The sequence below is a fragment of the Amblyomma americanum genome, chromosome 3 (genome assembly GCF_052857255.1).
Source record: "Amblyomma americanum isolate KBUSLIRL-KWMA chromosome 3, ASM5285725v1, whole genome shotgun sequence".
Lineage (NCBI taxonomy): Eukaryota > Metazoa > Arthropoda > Arachnida > Ixodida > Ixodidae > Amblyomma > Amblyomma americanum.
The window spans coordinates 145,301,052-145,324,747 of record NC_135499.1 but is presented as its reverse complement, the minus strand read 5'-3'; the positions used below and the strand labels follow the sequence as shown (position 1 = coordinate 145,324,747).

Genomic DNA, 23,696 nt, shown 5'->3' with positions numbered 1-23,696 from the left:
TGAACCCGCATGCCCAAGATTCGTATTGTCTTTTCCACTATAGGCGTTCTTTCTGGGTAGACTTCGAGTTTCAGGTCCTCGCTAGTTAGGACGGTCTGGTTTTGCTTGCGTCTCCAGACTCGCAGCAGTTCCGATTTCTCGGTCGAGCATGCGATTCCTCTTTCTCCGAGGTATTGTTCTACACAGGAGGCCGCTTCCTGTAGCCTGTCTTCCTTCTCCCGTAGGGAGCCCGTGTTTGTACTGTAATGTCGTCGACGTACATGGCGTGCCTGATGCCTTCGATCTTTTCTAGTTTTCGAGACAGGCCTATCATAGCTATGTTGAAGAGTATGGGTGAGATGACTGACCCTTGGGATGTTCCCTTGTGTAGCGTGTGAATTATGTCCGATCGAAGGTCTCCCATGCCGATGGGGGTGGTTCTATCGAACAGGAAGACTTTGACGTAGCCGTGGATTCTGCGTCCGCAGTCCAGGTCGTATAGGCCCGTAAGGATCGCTTCGTGGCTGTCGTTATCGAATGCCCCCTTGATGTCCAGGGCCGTTATGACATTTTCACCCGTTCGTGTTACGTTTCGGAGTACATCTTCTTGTATTTGAAGGAGCACGTCCTGCGTCTTAAGTTTTTCTCTGAAGACGAACATGGGGTGGGGTACAAGGTCGTTAGCTTCCATGTAATTCTGCAGTCTTAGCGTCACCACTCGCTCGTAAAGCTTGCCAAGGCACGACGTGAGCGAGATGGGCCTGAAATTTTCAATTTGGAGCTTTTTACCAGGTTTAGGTATCATTATTACTTCGGCGTGTTTCCAATCTTCGGGAACCGTCTCCGCCTACCAGTGTCTGTCAAGAAAGTTTGCGAGCTCTTGTGTGAGGTCGTAGCTCAGGTTGCGGATCAGGGCGTTGTCGACTGTCCGCTCCTGCTGCCGTGTTTCTGGTCCTGTTCCTTATCGCGCGTAAACTTCTTCCACAGTAATGGGGCGGTCGAGTCTCTGGTTTTCGGCTCCACAATACGTTCCTTGGTATCGCAGGGGGTTGTTATCACCGAAACATTTAACTCGTGTCTTCTCTAGGAGACCGGTTTCAGATCCCTCGAAAAAGTGGATGAACCTGTGGATAGCTTTATTGTTTTCTGATTTGATTTTGGTCGGATCGATTAGTGCTCTTAGGAGATTCCAGGTTCTGGCCATGCCTAGAGTTCCCCTAAGCTAGTCGCTGAGTTGTTCCCAATTGTGTTTCGCGAGTTGCGTCGCGTATTCTTCAGCTTTTGCCGTGAATTCTGCTATCTTTAGTATTAGTCTCCTGTTGTGTTTTTACTTCCGCCATCTTTTGGTGAGACCGCGTCTGGCTTCTCATAGTCTGAGGAGGTGCCCGTCTACTTCGGGCGTTGTTGTTGTTCTCCTTATCCTTTTGTGTATTTTTCTCGCGTTTCTCTCAGCCTGCCGCTGCATTCCTCCAGTGATTGGATACCGCCTTCAGATTGGTTGCACGCCCCGCTAAACGCGTTCCAGTCTGTGATTTCTGCTTGTCCAATCTGGCGTCTTATCCTGTCCGATGCTATTCGCGTCCGGAGGATAAAGTGATCGCTGCCTAGGTTTTCCATCGTGTTTTCCCACTGCCCTTCCTTACGAAGGTGAGGTCCGGGCAAGTGTCCGCGCTCACACTATGCCCGATTTTTGTGGGGGTCACGGGATCTGTGATTAGACTGCAGCCAAAGTATTCCGCTACCTCCACTAATGTTCTTCCCTTGATGGCTTGTTTCTGGTATCCCCAACTCCTGTCCAGGGCGTTGAAATCTCCTGCGAGGATTAGTGAATTTTCTTTGGCCAGCTTGGGGGGGTTGTGCGTCTATGTATTGTTTTATGAGGCCCTGCTTTTTGCGGTAGCCTCTGCAGTTCCATTGTCAAATATTCCGTCGGACAAGGCTTTTTCGACGCAGATGCCGCCAGGGACCGCTCTTTGCTTTCGCGGTGGCAAGCTGTCTGGGGGAGCGAGTCGGCGCGTGCGGGCCGTTTAATCAGTCAATTTCTCACTCAAGTCGCTATTGCACCACAACTGATAACGAAAGGTTCTGATAACGAAAGACATCAAAAGGCAACAGATTGTAGAGCTGAGCTTGCGAGATATTTTATTTCGAAAACACTTCTAGCCGCACTCCACGGGTTTAAGGGGTGTCCGTGCCTGAGTGAAGCCTCTGAGTATGGCAGGTGTAACTGGCTCACTTGGTCAGGGGACACCTCAATCGCTCTGTGAGTAGGGGTGGCGTCCACCTGCAAATTGAGGTAGTTATGCGCCTTTTCTGTTTCTCAAAACCAGCGGAGGTTTAGACTGTATTGATTTTGAGGAAGGGAAACGCGCATAACTTGCTCCCTGGGTCAGTGGACAACTCAATCGCGCCTTGAGGTACTTGGCGGTGGTGTCCATCTGAAAAAAAGAAAAAAAAGATGCGCTTTCGTAGTTTTTTCTCCACGCTGTCTGTCGCAAATTATTCGCCAGAATCACACGAAAAACCTGCGCGCAAAATTGTGCCACGATGGCGACTCGCTACACAGATTTACTGATAAAACGACTGGCATGCGCTAACTGGCTCACCCAAACAGCCTGCAGCCACCGAGGAAGTGAAAGGCAGTTCCTTGCGGCTCTTCTGCCGAAAAAAGCAGTGTCCGACGGAACTGTGTATGCGAACAGGCCAGCAGATTAAGGAGGGCGCACTGCGCATATCGCGACTAACCGCGACAGCAACTACGCGCCGTCAGATAGCGCTGACATTGGAGTACATATTGCAACCGCACAAAACGACGAGGGACGGAGAGAACAAAGCACAGTTTTGCGCGGTTGCAATACGCACTCCATTGTTTTTAACCACCAACTAGCCCGTCTTTGCCTGTTACAAGCGCTGACTTGCAGTTCTGCCACCGTTTCCGTAGTATCTCCTCTTTTGCGCACGCCTGTGCGTACGACTGGCAAAGGAAGACAATGGCTTCAAAAAGTCAAGAAAGCAGTCGCGACAAACAGGAATCGCTGGAGGTCATTGGGAGAGGCCCCATTTTGTCCAGCAGTGGAATCAGATTGACTGATGATAATGACGATGGCGCTAAGCAAAAGCTTCCTCCAATGCGCCAAGCGCGCCCACCGCTCCTCTGAATCCTCGCATATATATATCGGTGCATTCCGTAACCAGATTATTCTGCCCGGTTCTTCGCTGACCCCCGGCCATGTCCCCTTCCCTTCGTGCGCGCTTTGCTACGCTGATAGAACACCGGTTATCTATGGGGGTGTGCGAACAGCACCTTTTTCACGATCGGATCGAATACGAATAGTGTAGCTTTATTGCCGAGCCTAATACGAATAGCGTTGCTAAAAACCAAATCGAATACGAATCGAGGATTGTTACGAATATCGGCTACTTGCACGAATATTTATACAAAACGAACAATCGTGCGAAATATAATCATTTATGTAATTGGTGCAAGCGTTTATATATGTTCTAAATAAATGAATTTTATCTGTTATTAATGTAAATCATTACAGCAAAAGTTACTATTTGCTACTGATGGCGACAGCGAATAAGATGAGAAGGGCAAGAATTAAGTGCTAGCCCTGACCTCTGAGATCGGACATAAAAGCAGGTTTCACTGATCCTGCCTGTGCCCTGCCCCATTGCCCAAACATGGAGGTAATGTATGACCATTATGAACGCCGCTACTCAACAGGACCGCGCCGTGGCTGAACCCTTCTTCCCGCGCAGACCGATCGCGGCAGCATGGTGTGCAGCGTCGGAGTGGGCAGTGTTTTTGAAACAGTCAACGGAGAAAATATGGCGTGCCTTATTCGAACTTCATCCCGAATATTAGAAAAGTATTTGAAAACTTCTGAGCATATTCGATCCGTTTCGAACCATTTTGAACATGCACTATTTGATCCATTCAGCGAATCGGATAGGAGGATATTCGATTCGCTATTCGAAAATTTGGCATATCCGCACACCCCAAGTGATCTGCTCTACGCATCACATGTCTTGCTAAGGACCTCTTCAACCCCGACCAAATCACGAAGGGCATCACAGAAACGGAATGCATCCATTTATGGGTGCTTTTATGAGCTAGAAAAGACCAAAAAAACGAAATGCAGGTGTCGCCATCATCGGCCGATTTCCCAAGTAAAATGCATGCGTGGACACCGATTTTCTTCGCGGATCCTGGAGGCTACGCTACGCCTCCATTCACATCAAAACGGTGACAACCCGTCCTTTTCGGTAGTGATGTCACGAGTTTGAATCGACATGCGGGAAGGTTTTTAAATCCAATTTTCTCGGCGATGAATGAGTTTTTGTGCTGCCGGAATGACGTCAACATACCCAAGTAAAGCCAAACAATAAACTTTTTGCTGAATGACAATAATTATATGGACTTGTGCTTAGTGTACCTTTAATAACTGAGTATTTCTTTTCGTGTGTGGCGTGCCAGTAAACTCATAGCCTGGGATTGTGCCTCGGCAGCTGGAATAAATATGTCTGCTGTTGTTGCGCAAGTATTAGGAAGGGTGACTGCGGCGCGCAGGATCCAGGACCTGACGGGCGAGTTTGGCCAGCTGGCCTCCGAGCAGGAAACGCGCCTCGCGACCAAGGCGCTGCTGCCCATTGCGCCCCGTTACTGGGCTGGCCGGGCCCTGGTGCTGCGCAGTGTGCAGACGGGTCGTGAGGCGTGCGCCGCCCTGCAGCCGCCGGCCGCCCCGGTCACCACGTACGCCGCACGCTTCGAGGGACCCCCCGTGGCCGGCACTCTGTTCTTGCGCCAGTGGCCCCGGTTCGGTAGCGTCTACGCCGAGCTGCACTGGACCAACGGCACCCGCCGCGATGCACAGGTCCTTTAGGCTCTCCACGTGCAGTCGTAGCAATATGAGAGGGAACAAGAAGGGAATATTGGAAAGGAAGAGCGGCGAATATGAAGACAGAGCAATTTTGTGCAGAATTGAGAATTTTCTGGTTATTCCTGCACTAAATTCGAGAAGGCCTTCTGCTGGATATTATACGGCAAGATGAAAACTAGTTGCAAAAATAAAAAAACTGTGCTCCAAACATAATTATGGAGTGGTCAATACATTAATGCTCAAAGATTGTTCCCTCTTATAGTGCTCACGACTGTACCAAGAGCAGCACCTTTACTCGGATGGCGTGGGTTGTGGTGTTTATGTGCAGGTGGGATTAGCCTTGCACTGGGCCTGTCGATAGTTGCTACGCTTCTGACATTTAATAGAATGACAAGTTAATTCTACCACTGTCCCATAAGGTCCGTGTCCTCTAAAAACTTCTAAGTGTATTTTTCCACTGCGCGCCGCACAGTTTTTGAACCCTAAGGGTACACGATGCGAGAGACGTCGTCCATTAGTACGTTCAATCTCCTAACGTTGCACAACAGAGTCTCATACTCGTCACAAATACGCCAGCAGACTAAACGGAAGTCATGCACAGGCCATGCACATTTCCCACAAGAACTGACGCACAGATCTTGTGGTACAGTGAATCTTGTGCAGCTATACCAGCGTGTAAGCGGTGTTGGTGCGCAGACGGTACTCATGACTCGCAACCCCCTCTCTAGGTTGTTTCAACTGTACCGAATGTGCTTGAAATACAGTCAGCATCTGTAAAAAAGAAAGGGGGGGGGGTATTTACTGCGACGTCACAAGGTTGTCGTTTACCGGCTTCTATACTGTCGTGTACGTCAGAAAGTGCTGGTGTGACATCCGCGGACAACATACCTTCCCGCACGACGCAGACGGGCCTCTTTTCACAGACGATGACCTATGCGTTACCTGCGTAACTGGCTGCATGTGGTCGCGCTGTCAGGCTCTGCAAAATGCTAATCGCATTTCATAGTGCGTTGGCTAACAACGAAACAGTCTATGTTGTTGCTCCCGGAGACTTACTTACGCGAGCCGTAAGCCAAACGCATCATATACGCGCCACTGTTATACGAGGCTGTCATGTGCCACCTCGTGCAGCAAAGATGTATACTGTCGGCGTTCCGCAGCATATTCACAACATTGCAGTTGTAAGACAGACCATTGGGCTTTGATGCCTCAGCGGCCAGTGCTGACGAAGGAGAAAAAAGCAGACGGAAGACGAGTCTGACGAAGTTCAGTTTGGCGCTCACGAACCCTTGGCTACTGAGTTGCGCTGTACTAACAAAGATTGTGGCCGTACACACTTCTGGTTTGATTTGCGTCCTTACACAGACAAAGAGTTAAGTGAGTTGGTTATACATGAGGGTTGGGCTTTTCGGATTAAACCATAAATTTAAAGAAACTATAAAAGTACGCCGGATTCAAATTTCAAAAATTCGGTCTTAACCAAAAGTTCAGTATATCCTAGGCATGCACACGAATCCCTGCATAAGCTTCCTGAAAAAGTGTCATGTTCTGGCTATATAGCGGAACGGTTAAGCGTCAGTTCTATCGCTGCTGTCAACACGCAAGGCACTTGGTGGCCCTCCTGTCGCGCAAGTTAGCGCAACAGTCCGGATAATTACTGCAACCTTCCTTTTAGAAATCAACTTCCACGTATGGTTTTGTTCAACGGTTCCATCATTTAATTCCTTTAGTTTTTTTATTGCCAATAAAATTTTTCCAGTATCAAACGACCATTGTCACGTTAATTACAGGCAAGTCGAATGTTCGTGCTGACAAATAAAAGCCAAGATAAACTCTAAGGTACTTTTTTCGTGATATAATTTGGTATTATCGTGATAATACCACGCACGATAATACTACGTTATATAACGAAAAAAAACGACGATTCGTTCGTAGCACATAATAATCGGCCGAAAAAAAACGAAAAATATATGGTCAGAAATAAACACCCCAAAAAGTGGGCCGAATTTTAAAAAAATTAAAACCGAAAAGTTCGACCCCTCGATATAAAAAATAACACCAACAGACTCCGAATGTGTCAGCGCTTATTCTTTTTGTGTCCTGACTACAGCGCATGGTATAGCGCTTTATAGCGAAGCCATGAACTATGGGTCGTTTGTGGCCGCGACTTGTTGCACACACCTCCGGTTCCGTCTGGCAGGTGCGGTGGTCTGTCCACCGCAAGCAGCTTGGGCCTCGTCAGCAGCCGCCTCCCGGTGGACCTCAGGCCCCGAACCTGACGCACGTGACTCCTCCGCAAGTGCCCAAACCGCCGGAGAGGCCACCCGTGGCTGTACCCTGTTACAGCCCGCCGGACACCTGTTCCCAGCTGAACGTGGGCAAGGTAAGTTGCTGGACTGCACAGAAGGCTGTTACGCTACCAGCAGGCACATTTAACCCTAACAAAGTTGCGCGCCAAGTGCTCTACCTTCGCATCTTTTATATAGACTCTATGGTACTTGTGTCACACAGGAAGGCTAAGAGCAGAGTGCATCGGAGTGTTGTGTACGGACAGGTCAATTACTATGGGGAAGGAAGGCACAAGTTGTATTTTCGAAAAATATTTTCAAATTTATTGTACGTCTCTTGAACTTGCGATAACAGTCCTGAAAGTGAAGTGTGCGCACGATACAGTTACGTATATAGGTTTCACGAGAATCTCAGTACGTTGTGAAAGAGTGCCTCGTTCCGTCTATGCGAGGCCATTGTTTTCGTGCGCAAGTTGGTGAAGGCTTGAAAGAAAGCTTTCAAAGGTAGGGTTACCACTGGCTCATTTCGTTCTCAGGATGTTGGGAAATGTTATTCAGTTCGCCTCGTGCACTTTCTTCGCTCCGAGCTCTCGGGATGTGAAAGGCTCGGCCAGTTGCACATAAAACTCACAGACAAGATCGCCTTCACAGTCCGCGATGCATTTAAAATCATTTGCACTCTCGCTTTCTTCACTTGGCAGGCACACTGTGTGATAAATAATGCCATATATAGATGTTGGCAACATCTATCACACTTCAAACTGCCCTGGCGTTCGGTGAGGCTGATCTGGTTGGGAACACGAAGCGACGCCTAGAGTTTTATGACATGGTACGTTGCGGTGAAAATCATGACTTCAGTATTGAGTAGATAGACCGAGTGAACGTGTTAATTGTGGAGTGAAAAGACCAACAGTGCGCAGTCTGCGGTTATACCTCAGCCTGGTCAACCTAGTCAGCCTGATCAGCCTGATGTTCTCTTGCTCCCTCGTCCGTTTTCCTGGCCTGGATGGGGTGGACCATGGATAGCGCAGTGCGTGCGTTACTGGAGATCGTTGGGAGGCGCCTCTACCCTACAGCGAACTTTCCTTCTCGGCGAGTGTGATATAAGGCATTCACAGTGGACTTGACAGGGCTGGCGTTGGTGGGGACAATGATACAACATTAAGCGGCATGAAAGTTCCGACCCCATCACTCCACATTAGCATCTGGCGTCCGCAACTATAGTTTAAAATCAGTTGCTGGGCGAGTTGGTACTTCATGCTTACATTCACAGCGCAAAGACAAACACGGACTTGAGGGGAGACACCACAAAGCGCTGACTTCAACAACGTTTATTGCTGCGCGCAGCGACTACATGTAGCATACAGCGGGCATGCACAGCAACGAAAAGAAAAGTCATGTGAGACTGGTAGCAGCGCCAACCTGCAAAGGAAACACATCATCACAGGTACAAGGAAGACAACATAAAGCTAAAACCTAAAAGTCAGGACGCAAACAAGAACAAAAACCATGATACCCTAGTTGGAAATTCCTAAGACCCGACGTTCTTAATCACCTAACAACACCGAAGGGGTGCTGACACAATAATCTCCTTTTTTTTGCAATCTCACCAGCCTCTGCTATCTCCCTGGCAGTTTTGCTTACATACTTATGAAGAGCTGTTGCTTTTCCAAAAAAAGGACCACGTTCCTTACACTGTTGGCAATCACGGCAGTGTATGCCTAGATGACGGGATGCCCCGATGACACTATTGCTGTGTTCCATGAGCCTCTCGTTTAGACATCTGCCAGTTTGGCCAAAGTAGGCTCGGCCGCAGGGCAAATGTATAGAGTACACTACGTTTTTTGCGCACTCTACAAAAGGTTGCCTGTGCCTAACAGTGCAGGAATCGCTGCCAGTAATGGTGGAATTTACCCTCTTGCACAGTTTCGACAGCTTCTCTGGTGCGGAAAACACCACATGCACACCTGCTCTTTTCCCTATTTTTTTGAGCTGGTGGGCGACAGTGTGCTTGTACGGTAGTACCGCCACATTTTTCTTCCAATTTGTGTCAGTCCCAACGGTGTCCGGCACTACTTCCCTGCTTTCTTTGAGCATGTTCTCGCAACTATAGTGCACTCTTTAGCTCTTGACATCTACTCTCACCGAGTTGTTTCTCAGTGATACATAGGGTCGTTGCGCGTGTGCCGTCGCAGCGTCCGGGAACCGTGGGTACGAGGACATACCACGTGATCGAGGGCGCCAACCCTGTGCTGGACAAGTGCAAAGGCGGTGGTGACAGCACCAGGGACCAGCTGGCAGTGACGCTGGTGGATGTACCCACGGGTCAGCCGCTGGCCGAGGGCACACTGCACGAATGGGTGGCGCGCCATGCGGTGGCAGACCTGGGCACTCGCCATGGCAAGGCCGTCTTCCACCAGCCATCGCCGTTCGAGCCCACGCTGTCCATCGTGCAGCTGCAGAACCTGGACTACGTGGCCTCGGAGCTGCTGATCGGCTCCATCTCCATCGGCACAGCGGACACGCTCTGCCCGGGTCCGGCCGACCCCTACAACCCGGCCAAGGTAACGCGGACGGAGAGCCTTCGTTTCGACCCGCCGCGGTGGCTCAGTGGTTAGGGCGCTCGACTACTGATCCGGAGTTCCGGGGTCGAACCCGACCGCGGCGGCTGCGCTTTTATGGAGGAAAAACGCTAAGGCGCCCGTGTGCTGTGAGATGTCAGTGCAGGTTAAAGATACCCAGGTGGTCGAAATTATTCCGGAGCCCTCCACTACGGCACCTCTCTCTTCCTTTCTTCTTTCACTCCCTCCTTTATCCCTTCCCTTACGGCGCGGTTCAGGTGTCCAACGATATATGAGACAGATACTGCGCCATTTCCTTTCCCCAAAAACCAATTATTATTAGCCTTTGTTTTGATTACGGACTGCGTCGGAAATGCTTTGCGAGCATTCCTTCAATATTTAAGGCGGTCGCACCCTCACAGTTTGAGACTGACATTACTTGCCGTGTCAGTAAACTTCACCACACTGCCAGCAAAGAAGGTCGGCGACGCCCGCCAGAAAGGCGATATGGACCACAACAATCCACATGGTCCAGGCCGAGCGGTCACAGACTGCACACTCCGATTGACCTGAAGGTGAACACGGCAATACTCCCATTAAAATTTGTCACCACGTGATCACGCGCTTTCGAAATTCATTGTTTTACATCGTAAGCTGTTATAGCCAGTTCGGCTCATCAACTCGTTCGGGTCATCGTGGTAAACGCATCAGTGGTTATTTTTCGAAAGGTCTGTTGCCAGAATGTTCCTTCTGACGTATGGTAGTGCAAAGAAGCCTCGGATTTTTTTTTTTTTGCGCTAACCATAGTTTCTGAGCGCCATCTATAGTTAAACAACAATGCTAGCCTAGACACTTCAGCCCAGTCTCCATGCTCGCCCTCCTTCCTGCGGCAGGTCGATCGCTCGGCCAGTCCCCCGGAGGGCCAGGGAACCGCCGACCAGTTTCCCGTCGGAGACCTGAGCGGCAAGTACGGCCCGGTGGCGGGGCACCGCGCCGTCTACCGGCACCTGCTCGACCCGACGCTGCCCCTGTCGGGACACGAGAGCGTCGTGGGGCGCATGCTGCTAGTGCGCGGCTCGGACGGCCGGCCCCTGGTGTGCGCCAACCTGCTGCCGGTCTCCGCGCGGCCCCTGACGCGGGCGCGGGCCACCTTCGAAGGGCCGCTCAGGGGCTCCGTCACCATCACGCGCGCGGACCAGGGTAACACACCACTGCCGCTCCAGGCCCTATGTTTGCCACGAAAGCTGCCCTGTTCTGCCATATTGCTTCACTCACCTGGTTCCGTATTTTGTGACGATCCTCTTCGCGATTCCTGATTTCACTTCCTTGCCATTGGTGAGCATCGCCTTCCATTCTGGAGCCGGCAAGGGGACCGCTCGGTTAGCTTCTCCTGGCATACGTGTGTCATGCGGTAAAACAACCTTGCGAAAGGTGTGGAAGGTTTCCAAGAAACAATGCATTGCTCTTCGAAACTGCAACACTGGAGTGAGTTTTAGACTGGAGTTTGCAGCATTAGCATGCACCCAAGCGCAACCATATGAAAGGTGTATAGCTTTCCTTCGTAGCCTTTGTACTGCACCTTGGAGCAATCTTCTAAACATTGGACCAACACCGCTCCCATTTAGAGTTATTGATCATTTCGCTCTCGCCTTACCATCTGCTAGTCGTTCTGCTTAGCTGGTAGAGTGACTGTCCCCGACCAGGACGAATTTTCCTTTAACTACGAAGTTTCCGGAGTAGCTGTATAGCTCTCCTTTGTAGCCGTATGGCTGCGCTTGGGTGGGTGCTAATGATTACAAATCTATTCCACCCTTGGGGATTCCCCTAAAGATGGTGGGGTTCGCTGAGAGAAATCGTGGCGCGAATGCTTCACGGGTGTGCAACAATAGGAGCGTAAGGCGCATGTATATTTCGATGCAGCTTCAGCTTAAAAGGCCAAAGGTGCGGGACAATGGGTTTTCACGGCGACAGAACAATGCAGATGACAAAGACAGAGGCGCAGGGTGGACACACACAGCGCCGACTTTCAACTACATTTCATAATGGAAATTTTAGATGCGTATATACACATAGCAGGATGCGCGACTAATGAAAAAATATGCACATTGCGTAAGCAGTGGTCAATAAGAAAATTATGTTAATCACCTTTTGCGGGACCTGCCAAGTGCACAGATTCCTTCTCAGATAATTCAAGGGAAGTGGTGCTGACGCATAGCTCACCCAGTGCGATGATCCTTTGGGCTTCGATAATTTCCCTCATGATATACGGTCTCCGATTTTTCTGCATGTTGTGCAGCTCTCGAACAATGGTTTGCACATTTGTGAGCAATCAGAGCGACGAAACTCTCGGTAGCACTCTTTGGACTTGAGTACGTCATTTTTATGTTCCTTTAATCTATTATATTGCACCGTTTGTCACACATATACGTATATCCGCAAGATAATGGTAATAGGTGACGTGCGTTTCCGAAGTGGACGTAAAGAACCATGGGAAAATCGTCTGCCAGCTACTTCCGGTTCCAGATTTCTCGTACACACTACCTTTTGCATAGCAATCGCCGTGCATGCATGCATCGTTTGTTCACTGATTATTTGTGCTGCGACACCGCTTATTGCATAGCAGCACCGTAAGATCTGCGCGTGCAGCGGATGAGCGCGCCCTGAGCGCAGAAATTGACAATAACGAAAGGTAGGAGTGTTTTGTCGTGGACGTAATATGCCTGCGTATAGGCTGTCCGCTCCGCGTATGCACTGCAGTCGGTTGAACTATAGTTTCACGCGTTGGTCATTATATATTTGTTTTTTCGCCGCACTACGATGGCAGCGAAGGGCTGAAACGTGCGCAGTTAAGCAGGCGATAGATGTATTTTCCTCACAGCATGTAAGAGCTGCAAGTGGGCTAGCAAGCTATCCATACATGCCATTGTGCGCACAGCCCGTCTCAACTCATCGCACTGCATACGCATAGAAAGCCTCCTGCCATTAACATTATATTGGTTGCATTTCGTGCGAAAACACACGACGAAGCATAGCAGAGTCGATGTCACGTTGGTCTTGCGACGATGCAATACAATAAGTGGTGTTGCAGTGCAAATAGTCCAAGGAGCAATATTAGCACAGCGACTGCTGTGAAGCCAGCGAGCAGGGAGAGAAATTTGGAACCGGAAGTAGCGGTAGCAGACGACTTTCCCATGATCCTCTGCGCTGAATCAGAAAGCGCACCTCACCCATTCATTGAGAACTCTTTTAAAATCTACAAATCACTTTTGATGTGTTGTTGCCTTGTGTACATGTTTGGGCTCTGTCCATGTCCCATATTATTGGACAAAAATTTGAATATTGTGGTACTGTTATATAAATATCGAAGGTAATGGTCACTTCTGCCGATGCGTAGCAAAATCTTTCTTTTAACGTTTTTCCACCACTGGAATCGAGCTGTTAAAGCTGCCATAGAAAACCAACGGGGAATATTTCTGACGACGGCAAAAATGTTAATGACAAAAAAAAAACGCAAGCCTGCCGATGGAAGATCTACGGATACATTGATCGCTATAGTGAAATCTTGAAATATATGAAAAATGCTTTTGTCCTTGTTGGGTATGACGAGTCTGGTAATACGGCCAAGCTTTGAAAGCTTGCGAGAAGTGGAGAATCGAACTTAGACACGTTGCCTGCTCTAATCGTGTGATTATTGATGTATCGTATTTACTTGCACATAGGTCGACTCGTTTATCCGAAATCGAGCTCTCCAAATTCGGTATGACAGTCACAGCCGCAGCCTGTGCAAGGCTCAAAGCCGGCCGCAAAGAAATGGAGGGAACTATGCTAATGTGGACAGCTGTGCCTTCCGGCTGCCTTCAAGCCTTCACAAAAGTACGCCAGTTACTGTCACTGTTGCTACGCAAACGTCTCACGAGCCTTTCTTTTTCAAGAGTCCTGCAAAGCGTTTACAGATAAGACCGATACAAAGATCAGCAGGGCCGACTGTGGCCTGATCGTAAAAACGAAACTTCCAGTCGCTCAGATGTGCGGCGAGTCGTGTGTCTGGAACGTCGGTGACAGCTTTCGACAGCATTTCAGAACAAAAGGGATGATGCGTTAACGTCTCGCATGTTCCATAGCACGTTCTTTGGAAAGAAGTGACAAATTCGTGCCCGGCGTGGAAGTGCACCGTCTCTGTTGACAAATATTTCACGGCACCGCTGGAGTTCCGATGTGTGTTGCGCTCTGCCGGTCGTCTTTTTTTTTTTTTAACGCTCCCGTTGTGCAGAAAATCCGGCGTTGTCGTCGTCGGCGTTGTGCGCGAAAAATCCCCGGAGAAGCAACCCAGGTGGGCCACCTGGGTCACGTGACCTTGTGGCGTCACCACAACCTGCCAATCGGTTTTTGACGAAAATGACCACGATGGCAAATGGCAGTTAAATATAGAGGAAGGAAAACTCAGGAGAGGCTATCGCTGTCCTAGCTGCACGCCAGAAAGCGCCGGAAGTCACGCGCTTTCTCAATGACTACTGATGGTCTTTAGCCTCGGGCGCAGCCAATACTAATGCTGGGCGCAGCGGCATCGTCTGCTGCATTGTCTGCGGCGCATGCGCAAGTGCGCCGAGACGGCGGCCGAGTAGGGGGCGCGCAGGGGGGAGCCGGCTTGAAAAAATGTGACGTAACCGCCTCTCCTCAGGTGTTTCCTTCCTCCATGTGGTTGAATTAGTGATTGGTCGCCGAGAGATTGCTCGGGGAGAGCAACCTGGGTCGCACAAGCCTCACCGATGGCAGCACCTGCCATCGCAGGGCGGTGACGCATCGCTTAACCGCTGCACAACTGAGCCAGGAGGGGAATGAGGACTCCCAGAGATCTATAAATGTAAAGTAGAGAATGACCGATTCCGCATATATGTGCATTAACTAATAATGCTATCGCGTCGTACACTTAAGGCGGAGCTTACGTCCACTTTTGGTCTCATGGGAGCTCGGAATTCCTACTTTTTTTACCGTTCTACCCGTTTTGGGGGTCGACGTACCGACCAATACGCGCGTAAATACGGCGCCGGCGCGCAGGGAATGACTGCTCTCTTCTGCTTCTTCTTTGAGTTTCCCATATCATGGCCACGATCGCGTTTCTGATCCTGTTCGTGCAAACCCTCAGCATCAGTTATTTGCGTGAGCTTAGGGCAGCCAGCGTCCGATGGGCTCGATGGCGCTGGCTACCCCAAACCACACGATATGTGTTTGCTCAAACAGGTGCAGGTTTAAGGTGCTGGCTGCCCCAAACCACACGATGTGTGTTTGCTCAAGCAGGTATAGGTTTAAGGTGGCTGTGACACAGAAAACTTAAAGAACCAGCAAAAGACAGCAATAATTCTCAAAATGCATAAATAAACGTGCCAAAGTTCGAGCAGTTTTCTCCATTCCGTGAAAGCTTTCTAAGCTTAGCCGTACTAGCAGTCACATGATATAACCCAAAAATTTATGCAAGACAAAACATGAAAATAGGTTTGTGATAGCTTAATTTGGACTTGCTCATGAATTGCAGTTAATCTGCGGAAAAACGTACAAACAGTGCGTTGCCAGAATGATAGATTAAGGGCACATGAAAATGACGTTCTCAGATTCCAAGAGTATCCCCAAGAACTTCATCGCTTTGTTTTCCACAAAGTGCAAACCATTGTTCCAGAAGTGCAGAAAGTACAGAAACAAATTAATATGAATTAGCTCAACTAATCCAGGACATACAAAGTGAAAGCTGTCGGCCTTCATTGAGTTAATTGGCGTTGACAACGTTCTAGATGCCAATGATATTGAGGAAAGGAATAGAGCATAACTGGCTCCCTGGGTTAGCGGACGCTTCAGTTGCGCTTTGAGATACGTGACGGTGTAAGAGAGATGTGAGCTGCATGCAATAGCGCTGACAACGTTGTGGCAGGCACGCGGCACTGCAGCAGTAGGCCGCAGAGTTCATTGGGTGACCAACCTCTCGCGATCAGCCATTAACTGCCACCTGTGGCAGGGAGGGCGCGCTGCCTCTCCAGCGTGCGGAATGCACTCAACATTACAGACGCCAAGCCGCGTCTGCTCGACTAGATCACGTGGTCAAGCAGCAGCCGCTCCGCGGCTGTGGAGCCCCGGCGCAGCGACAGCGAAGGCGGTGCGGCGAAGTCACGTGATGCGTTGCTATGGCAGCGGCGCAGCAAGGACGTTCAAGGTCAAACTGCAGCCCACGGCGAAATCGGTGGTGGTGGTGGTGCAAAACGTTTATTTGTGCTTATTTACAAAAAGGTATTGCTTGCACCAAGGCCTGAAGGGCCTGGCCCTCACAATCACTATAGGGGTCCTTAGTGCGGGACCCCTGTGACGCCAACGGCAGCCTGGGCTACTGTCACCAGGGTTCGTTGGTCCTGGAGAGCTGAGACGCTAGGCCAGTAAGGCTTTCGCTTTAAAAGCAGGGAGCGCACCACAAGGGAAATTATCGAAGCCTGAAGGATCATCGCACTGGGTAACCTGAGCGTCAGCACCCCTTCCCTTCTACTACCGCGGAAAGGAACTCCCGCATTTGGCAGTACCAGCAAAAGTCGATTAACATCATTTCCTTCTTGCTCATTGCATGCGCATTGTAGCTTTTTTCCATTCCTCGTGAATCCTGCTATGTGAGCGAGCGAGTAGCCTTCATTAAACGGAGCAGGCACGAACGGCTAGTTGTGCGAGGTGGATAATAGAGATAATAGATGTGAAATCTTAATTATTAAACGTATAGTCAAAAGTTAGCGTTGCGTGTGTCCACCTGCATCTTCATCATTTGCGCCGTTATGTTCCTTTTGTTCAAGCGTTTGTTAATTTCAGTCCCCTTTGTCTGAACCGTGCTCGAGCCGTTTCTTTATCAGTGGCGCATTACGGCCATAGTTCAAGCACGTGCCGATTAATGCTTTAACATTGTGTTTACGTAACTCTCCTTAGATGACAGCTGTAGATTTGTTTCCGTTGAACAGAAAGCGTCAGCCAAAAGCAAGTAGCAACGACTGCTAAAGTTATAGAACGCAAATCGAGAACGAATAGTATGCGTTAATTGCGATTCTTTTGCGCAGCTCTACTAAGCAAGCAAACCTGAAGTTTTGCACAGCACATACCCGTTGATGACCCCACAGAAGGCAAACGCGACATTCGTTCGAACCCTCTTGAACTGGAAAGGAACAGATTGGAAACTGACATTAATTCACGCATCTTGATCCCAGACGTATGCAACAAAAGTGAACGAAGTCCGGCGTGCTCATATTTCACCCCGGGTCACGTGCCACCAACTGCAAGGACAAAAACGACAAAAAAAGGGGGGGAGGGTATGCTCTTCAGCACATTGCACATCAAAACGCTCAGCATCAGGACGCACCGAACAGCTTATTTGGTAGCGTGAAAAATCCTTACGAAACGTCACTCTTCGTGGGCCGGACAGCGGTTTAGGTCACGTGAACGGTACCGAATTCGAATCTTATGATGAATTATCGATTACCACAGCACTTTAAATGTATTTTTACAAGAATCACGATGTGGCCGATTAATTTTCAGGGCACCTTTTCTTTCCGAATAAAGATTTCCTGACAGTCACTTTACAAGTTTCCACGCACCACGGATTCTATATTCATCCTCCCCGCCGGCCTCATTCACCAGTCCGCCCAGGTCGCTCTGTGCCTCAATGCCCAACCTCAGCGACTTTGCACTGAGACACACACCAACACGCTAAGAGAATGCTAGCTGTCCGCCTTCAGAAGACAGACATCTAGCGACTTGGAATTTGACCGTCCCTGGTCACAGTCGAAGGACGCGAGGGACCATCTTCATGGGTGTCGTTGTCTTCCCTCCCCTTGCACGCCCAGCGGGTGACCCTCTGGGTGACGCGTACGTGGACCTGGGCCTGTGCTGGCAGGACGGCCGCAACGGCAGCGCGGACCACAACTGGCACCTGCACTCGGTGCCGCTGGCTGCCGGCTCGTCCGACTGCGCCGCCACCAAGGGACACTACAACCCGCACCACGTGGACACGGGTCCCGCCTACGGCTGCGAGTGCTCGGCACGGGCGCCGCTGCGATGCGAAGCCGGGGACCTGGCTGGGAGGCAGGGCGCCGTCTCCATCCCGAACTGCCGCGCAGGGCTGGCCAGGTACGGGCGGAGCCTGAATTTTCATGTCCCCGGCTGGAGCATCAACTCACTCCAATGCCGATGCTCTCCAATATGTACCTTTCTGGTCTCGTTTTTGAAAGTCTACTGAGTTGCATCACAAAGTGCGCCTCCCGCTGTTCTTCCAGGGTGCTGTGCACCCCTAATCCCAGCAGCCTTTCGGTAGACACATTGTTAGGCAGCCCAAGCGCTGCCTTATATTATACGCCTGTCTAATCATAGCCTCCACCTTGCCTTTCTCCGTAGCGTCCATCTTCATATAAGACGTCGCATACACTATTCTACTGAGCACAAACGCCTGTACGAGCTTACACAAGTCCTTTTCCTTCACCCTGCTCTCACGATTGGCGATTCTGCTGATTAGCCTCACGGTAGCATTGACCGTGTTTTTAAGCCTTTCCAAGGCCTCCCTATTCTTCCTATTAGTCTGCAGGTGCACACCCAGGACCCTGATCGTTTGGACCTCAGCGACCGGCGCATACCCTACCTTCACCTCTAGCGGGGGTGGCGGCACATAGTGCCGCGCATGTATCCCTCTTGGTTTGTCCCTAAGCACAAAAAGCTGGGACTTGGGCTGAGAGCACGAGAGTCCTGCCTCCCCAGCTAGCTCCTCCACAATATCCACTGCCTGTTGTAGAGTTTCCTCCAACGTCGCTGCCCCTTGTTATTCATAGAGTAATGTCATCCGCAAAAAAATGTATGTTTAAGTCCCGATAACCCTTCCAGCCTCGGCGGTATCTTGATCAAGGCGAGATTAAACAGGAACCGCGATAAAACCGACCCTAGTGGTGTCCCCCCCCCCCCCCCCCAACGGGAAGGGATCCGATTTAACTTCTCCGACAACAATCTCCGCAGTCCTACCCTCCAGAAATGATCTGGTGTAGATTCTAGCCCCCCCCCCCCCCCGGTCATATGTCAGATAGGTTCCTTAATATTGCCTTATGGGTAACATTGTCAAACGCCTCAGTGAGGTCGAGCCCCAAGATAGCCTTGGTGCCCGTGCCGTACCCAGGATCAACCACGTCCTTTTTGAGCTGTGTCATGACGTCCTGCGTTGATAAATTAGCCCTGAAGCCAATCATCGTTTCAGGTGTCAACTCTTTGTCCTCCACATAACCCTGAAGCCTGTTGAGGACCACATGCGCCATCAATTTGGCCAAGCAGGACGTCAGCGAGACGGAACGAAGAGCCTCAATACAGACCTTCCCTGGTTTAGGAATAAATGTAATCATAGCGTGCTTCCACTGCCGGGATCTCCCCGACCGCCCAATACTTGTTCATCAAGTCCGTGAGAGCCCCCACTGACTTGAAATCCAGGTTCCTCAGCATTTTATTAGTAACCCCGTCCGGACCCGCCGCCGACGTAGTACGAAACTGCCCCATGGCAAACTCCACCTCAGTCACCGTAAAGTCCGCATCTAATTCTAGGTTTTCCTCTACCGAGTAATCCGGCAAGCAGCCGCCCGCCTCGCCATTTACGTAACGACTTCTGAGTTCGTGAATGAACTCCCCAGTCGTGCCTTGGTATCGATGCATTAACCTAGCCATTTGCCCCTTCTGCGCCGATTTGTTTGCCGCTGGATCTAAAAGGTGCCTCAACAACTGCCATGTTTTTTTAGCATCCGAACTGCCCATTCATCCGGTCACAAATCTGCCCCCATTGTTTGCACTGCAAGTCCAACGTGTAGGTTTCGATTTCTCGTTCTTGCTTGGCCACCTTCCTACGGAGGACCCCATTATGCCTTTGTTTCCTCCACCTCTGAAGGAGACTCGCATGCGCTTCCCACATGTGTAACAGTCTATAGAGTCCGCCGTAAAGCCCTCCTCCTCCGTCAGAACCTCTTCTGCGGTAACTTTCACGTCCTGCTTGAGCACCTCAACCCAGGCTCCCAAGTCCTCCATTTCCCCGTTCACTGTGTCCCGACTTTCCGAAATCTGTCCCAATCCGTCACCCTAGTTCCTTTCACCTTGTCTTTGTGCTTAGCAGCACTAAATACCGTGGAAAGGATACAGTAATCACTGCCCAGTGGCTGTCCCGTGCTTGCCCACTTTGCATCCCTAATACCTTTCACAAATGTGAGGTCCGGAGAGGTGTCTATGCTCACGCTGTTGCCTATCCTCGTATGAACTAACGGGTTGTTCAAGATCGTCCATTGCAGGTCCTGAGCTACCTGCCAAAGCCTATTTCCCTTTGGGCTGGCTCGGATGTAGCTCCACTCCGGATGAGGTGCACTGAAATCCCCTACCACGATGATTTCAGCCCTAGGCGCTAGCCGTTGCGTCTTTATCAAGAGGTCCTGCAAGCCTACCCCATTATCTTTCGGAGAACAATATACATTAAGAACAAAGAGACAGAGATTGATCGGGGGGCGTATCGAGCGTCTTCACGGCCGTGCTAGTCCATCGCAACACCACAGCGATTCAGCATACCATAGATAGCAGCAGAGAGGACTACATCCTGCTAGAGATTCTGCCCAGAAGAAAGGAGGAGCGCCGAGATTTCAGCGTGCAAAAAGTGAAGCGAGAGGGAAAGGCGCGAAGGCGCGGAAATTCAAATTTTGATCACAGATAACTAAGCTTCCACAAAACGCATCTAAAAAAATTCTTGCTGGAGGATATCTGTGAATCGGCGTCCTTTAGCACCATAGGCACATCGCATTTTTGTTGCGACCCCCCTTTCACAGCCCCTTTACGGTGGGGCTTAAGTATCTCCTCCAATTTTTTTTTTCGTGCTTTGTGAAATAAAATGGCCAGTTGATTCTAGAGCTCGTGTTGTGCGTCTTCTCGTCCCGTCTTTCGCGCTGTTTCCAAACGAACGTACCAATACTAATGAAATAAATTTTAAGGTGCCATCCAGACTAAGAGCAGCAAGCGTTTAACCCCAACTCCCTTACCCCCCCCCCCCCCCCCCAAAAAAAAAAAAGCTATTTGCGGTGCAGCAACCACACAATAGCGTCCTGAAACATAGCTGACTGTATGCATCTCGTAGGTATTGCTCTCAAGATACAGCATAAATTCTCTCATATTGACATTTCACATTAAATGTGTTCATGGAGGTTCCGATGTTAAGCAAACCATGCCACAAAACCCAGTACAGCCAAACCTCGCAGTGATGAAACGGTTTGTAACGAAATATTGCATATAACCTAGGAATGGCTATTCTCCTTGGAAGCTCCCGTAGAAGCCCGTTATCTGATATTTGGCTTTTAGGAAGTAAAGTTTTCTTACAGACGGATATAAAGAACCCCACCGTCCATTTCACGCTGAGTTTTTCCATTATAAAGGCACTTTGTTAACTCATCTGCATCCACTCGACGCGGCAAACAAACTACTGCGCGTAACCCGCTCTGCTGATCTCCGCATTCAACATGCCGATAACTTTCCCAGGTCTAGAGAGGCCCGCACATGGTGCTTTTCTCGGGACGGTCGCCTAGAAATTTTTCGCGCCAGCGCAGCAGCTAGTCATCTTCGATGAAAGTCGAGCACGCAGCCTGCTACGCTATGCTGCGCTTCGAGAGTTGCCAACCACCTCTCTGCACGCCGCCTACTGCGAGAGCGCTGTGCTTCTCAGGTGCCTTGTGCGTGGCAGCGTGGTTTGACCGAATGGCAGTGCATTTTGATGTGCTTGACGCTATCGACGTCCCACAAGGAAGGCTTCACAAGGCCAATATTAGTGGCAGCGCTGGAAAACTAAAGCGCAAGATAACTTCCTGTAACCAGAATGCGGCCATTATTAAAACAGTTGCATCAGGTGCGAAGTATTAGTATGGTGGGACTTTTAAAAAGAATTTGAAAAATAAACATCCCCAGCCAAGCCATTTAAGTAAAATAAAATTTGGTTTAGTTTTATGGGGTTTAACGTCCCAGAGCGACTCAAGGCTATGAGGGACGCCGTAGTGAAGGGCTCCGGAAAATTTCGTGCACCGACATCGTACAGTACACGGGCACGGCCGCTCAATGGGGGCACACGGGCCTCTAGCAATTCGCCTCCATTGAAATGTGACTGCCGTGGCCGTATCGAACCCGCGTCTTTCGAGTCAGAAGCCGTGCACCGTAATCACTGAGCACCTGCGGCTGTTTTTTTTTTTTTTTTACTGGTGAACCACCGCGGCGACTTAATATAATGAAATAGTATCAGATAGCGAATGGCTCTGACGTAATCTACAATCCTCTGCTGAAAAGATTTAATCACTAACGCCTTCGCACATGGTGTGAAAGAATTAGAAAGAGGCCATGGTTCCTTCACTTCGAAAGATATGAGAATCCTTTTCAAATGGTGGCTCGTTCACCTTCGGACTGGCGCACCCACTATCCACAAGGCATTGCTGTCATGCAATGAAGTGTTGAGGACAGCATTCTCGTGTGTCATGCGGGGAAACCAACCAAAGAGGGTGCCCGCAAAGACAGTCACTAGATGCACTGCTTTACAGCAGGCGACGTAGGCTTCAGCGCCAAGAAAACGGGGCCGAAAATTATGAATAGGTGTCTTCCTGTTCTCCGTGACATTATTCCACTAAGACCCACTTTTTAGGCACTGAAGCCAATGCTGCCCATGGAAAAAGCTGGTGAGTACTTGCATTCGGCCGCGCCGGGGGCACTCGGTGCACGTATTGAAGGCTCCCTGAACACACATCGGCGACATGCTAAACACAAGCTAGGTTGTCCTCAGTCTACACGGTGGCACGTAAGCCTGTTGGCATGCCACATTTGTGGCCAAGGTCACCTAGGGCTGAAACAAGGCAACGGTTACAACGAAGGGTTTGCAGAGACCCTTCGATTTTGTTATAACAAAGCACCAGTACCTCCAGGCATGCATACTGTCGCCTCAGCAACCATAGCAGAGGTCTCCTCATTATCCATGATATTGTGCTCATCCTGCTACATGACAATATGATTGATTTGATCACATGCCTCTTCACCACTTATGTGGTCAATGGGGTCAGTGTTATCAATGCCTTTCCAAACATTCTCCGATTCTTTTTCTGCAGGTATCATTTTTCAGATTCCCATGTGGCGCTGTCTGGGCCGACAGGGGTCATCGGACTTCCCATTGTATTCCATGAGTCGCACTTTCGGATGCCTCGTGTTGCCTGTGCAAATCTCAAGCGTTTGTAAAATCTGTGGTCAGCTCTGCCAAGCTGCTTCATAAACAAGGGATCACATTAAACAGCTTCAATAAATTGTGCGCAAAATGCAACACAGCGTGATCTTAGACTGATCAGAAAATGATAGAAATGCAACCATGAATAAGGAACACGCAAATTCCTGCACGAATCTCAGCAGAGCATATTGCTAATGACAGTATGGTTTCTATGTTGCCGGGGGGACTAATTTGCAATGTTTGGTTTACTTCCCATATACATAGTATGATGTTGGCAGTATATTTTAGAATTTCCAAATAGAAACAGACAGGTTTTACGTGGTGTAATCCAATTTGGAAAACAGTAGCATTCTGCAACTGCACGTCAGACTTCCACAGACTGCTGGATTATTTCCACAAAACTTGCAGATGCAAACTGAAACATACGAGCATTACAAGAAACCAAAGCATAAAAATAGAAGAAGCCTGTTTGCTTGTTCTCTGTTAATGTAAGTGCCTGAACACTTAGAATATTCTAGGTCACATGATGCTGTTTCTGTGTCACAAAAACAGAACCTTGAATATCAGCTTCTCCACACAGTAAGGCACCATGGCTTGTCTGGAGAAAGTCTACACATTCCATACTACACAAAGTTTGCTGCTATATTGCTCAGATACAGAGAGAACTAGCACCAAACAGGCCACACACTAAATAGAGCTGTTCAGAACACAATGTAGAACAGAA

At 49.6% G+C, this 23,696-nt stretch overlaps 1 protein-coding gene across 1 annotated transcript in view; it reads left to right on the top strand.

Moving 5' to 3' along the window:
* Window positions 1-23,079, top strand: part of LOC144125078 (uncharacterized) — a 32,375-nt gene extending 9,296 nt beyond the window's left edge. The window contains exons 3-8 of the mRNA XM_077658151.1: window positions 4,553-4,856; window positions 7,063-7,245; window positions 9,346-9,714; window positions 10,605-10,911; window positions 17,571-17,853; window positions 22,860-23,079. Of these exons, the coding sequence (XP_077514277.1) occupies window positions 4,553-4,856; window positions 7,063-7,245; window positions 9,346-9,714; window positions 10,605-10,911; window positions 17,571-17,853; window positions 22,860-22,986 (1,573 nt within the window). The 3' untranslated portion in view covers window positions 22,987-23,079. The remainder of the gene's footprint in view (window positions 1-4,552; window positions 4,857-7,062; window positions 7,246-9,345; window positions 9,715-10,604; window positions 10,912-17,570; window positions 17,854-22,859) is intronic.
* Window positions 23,080-23,696: the final 617 nt, after the last annotated feature.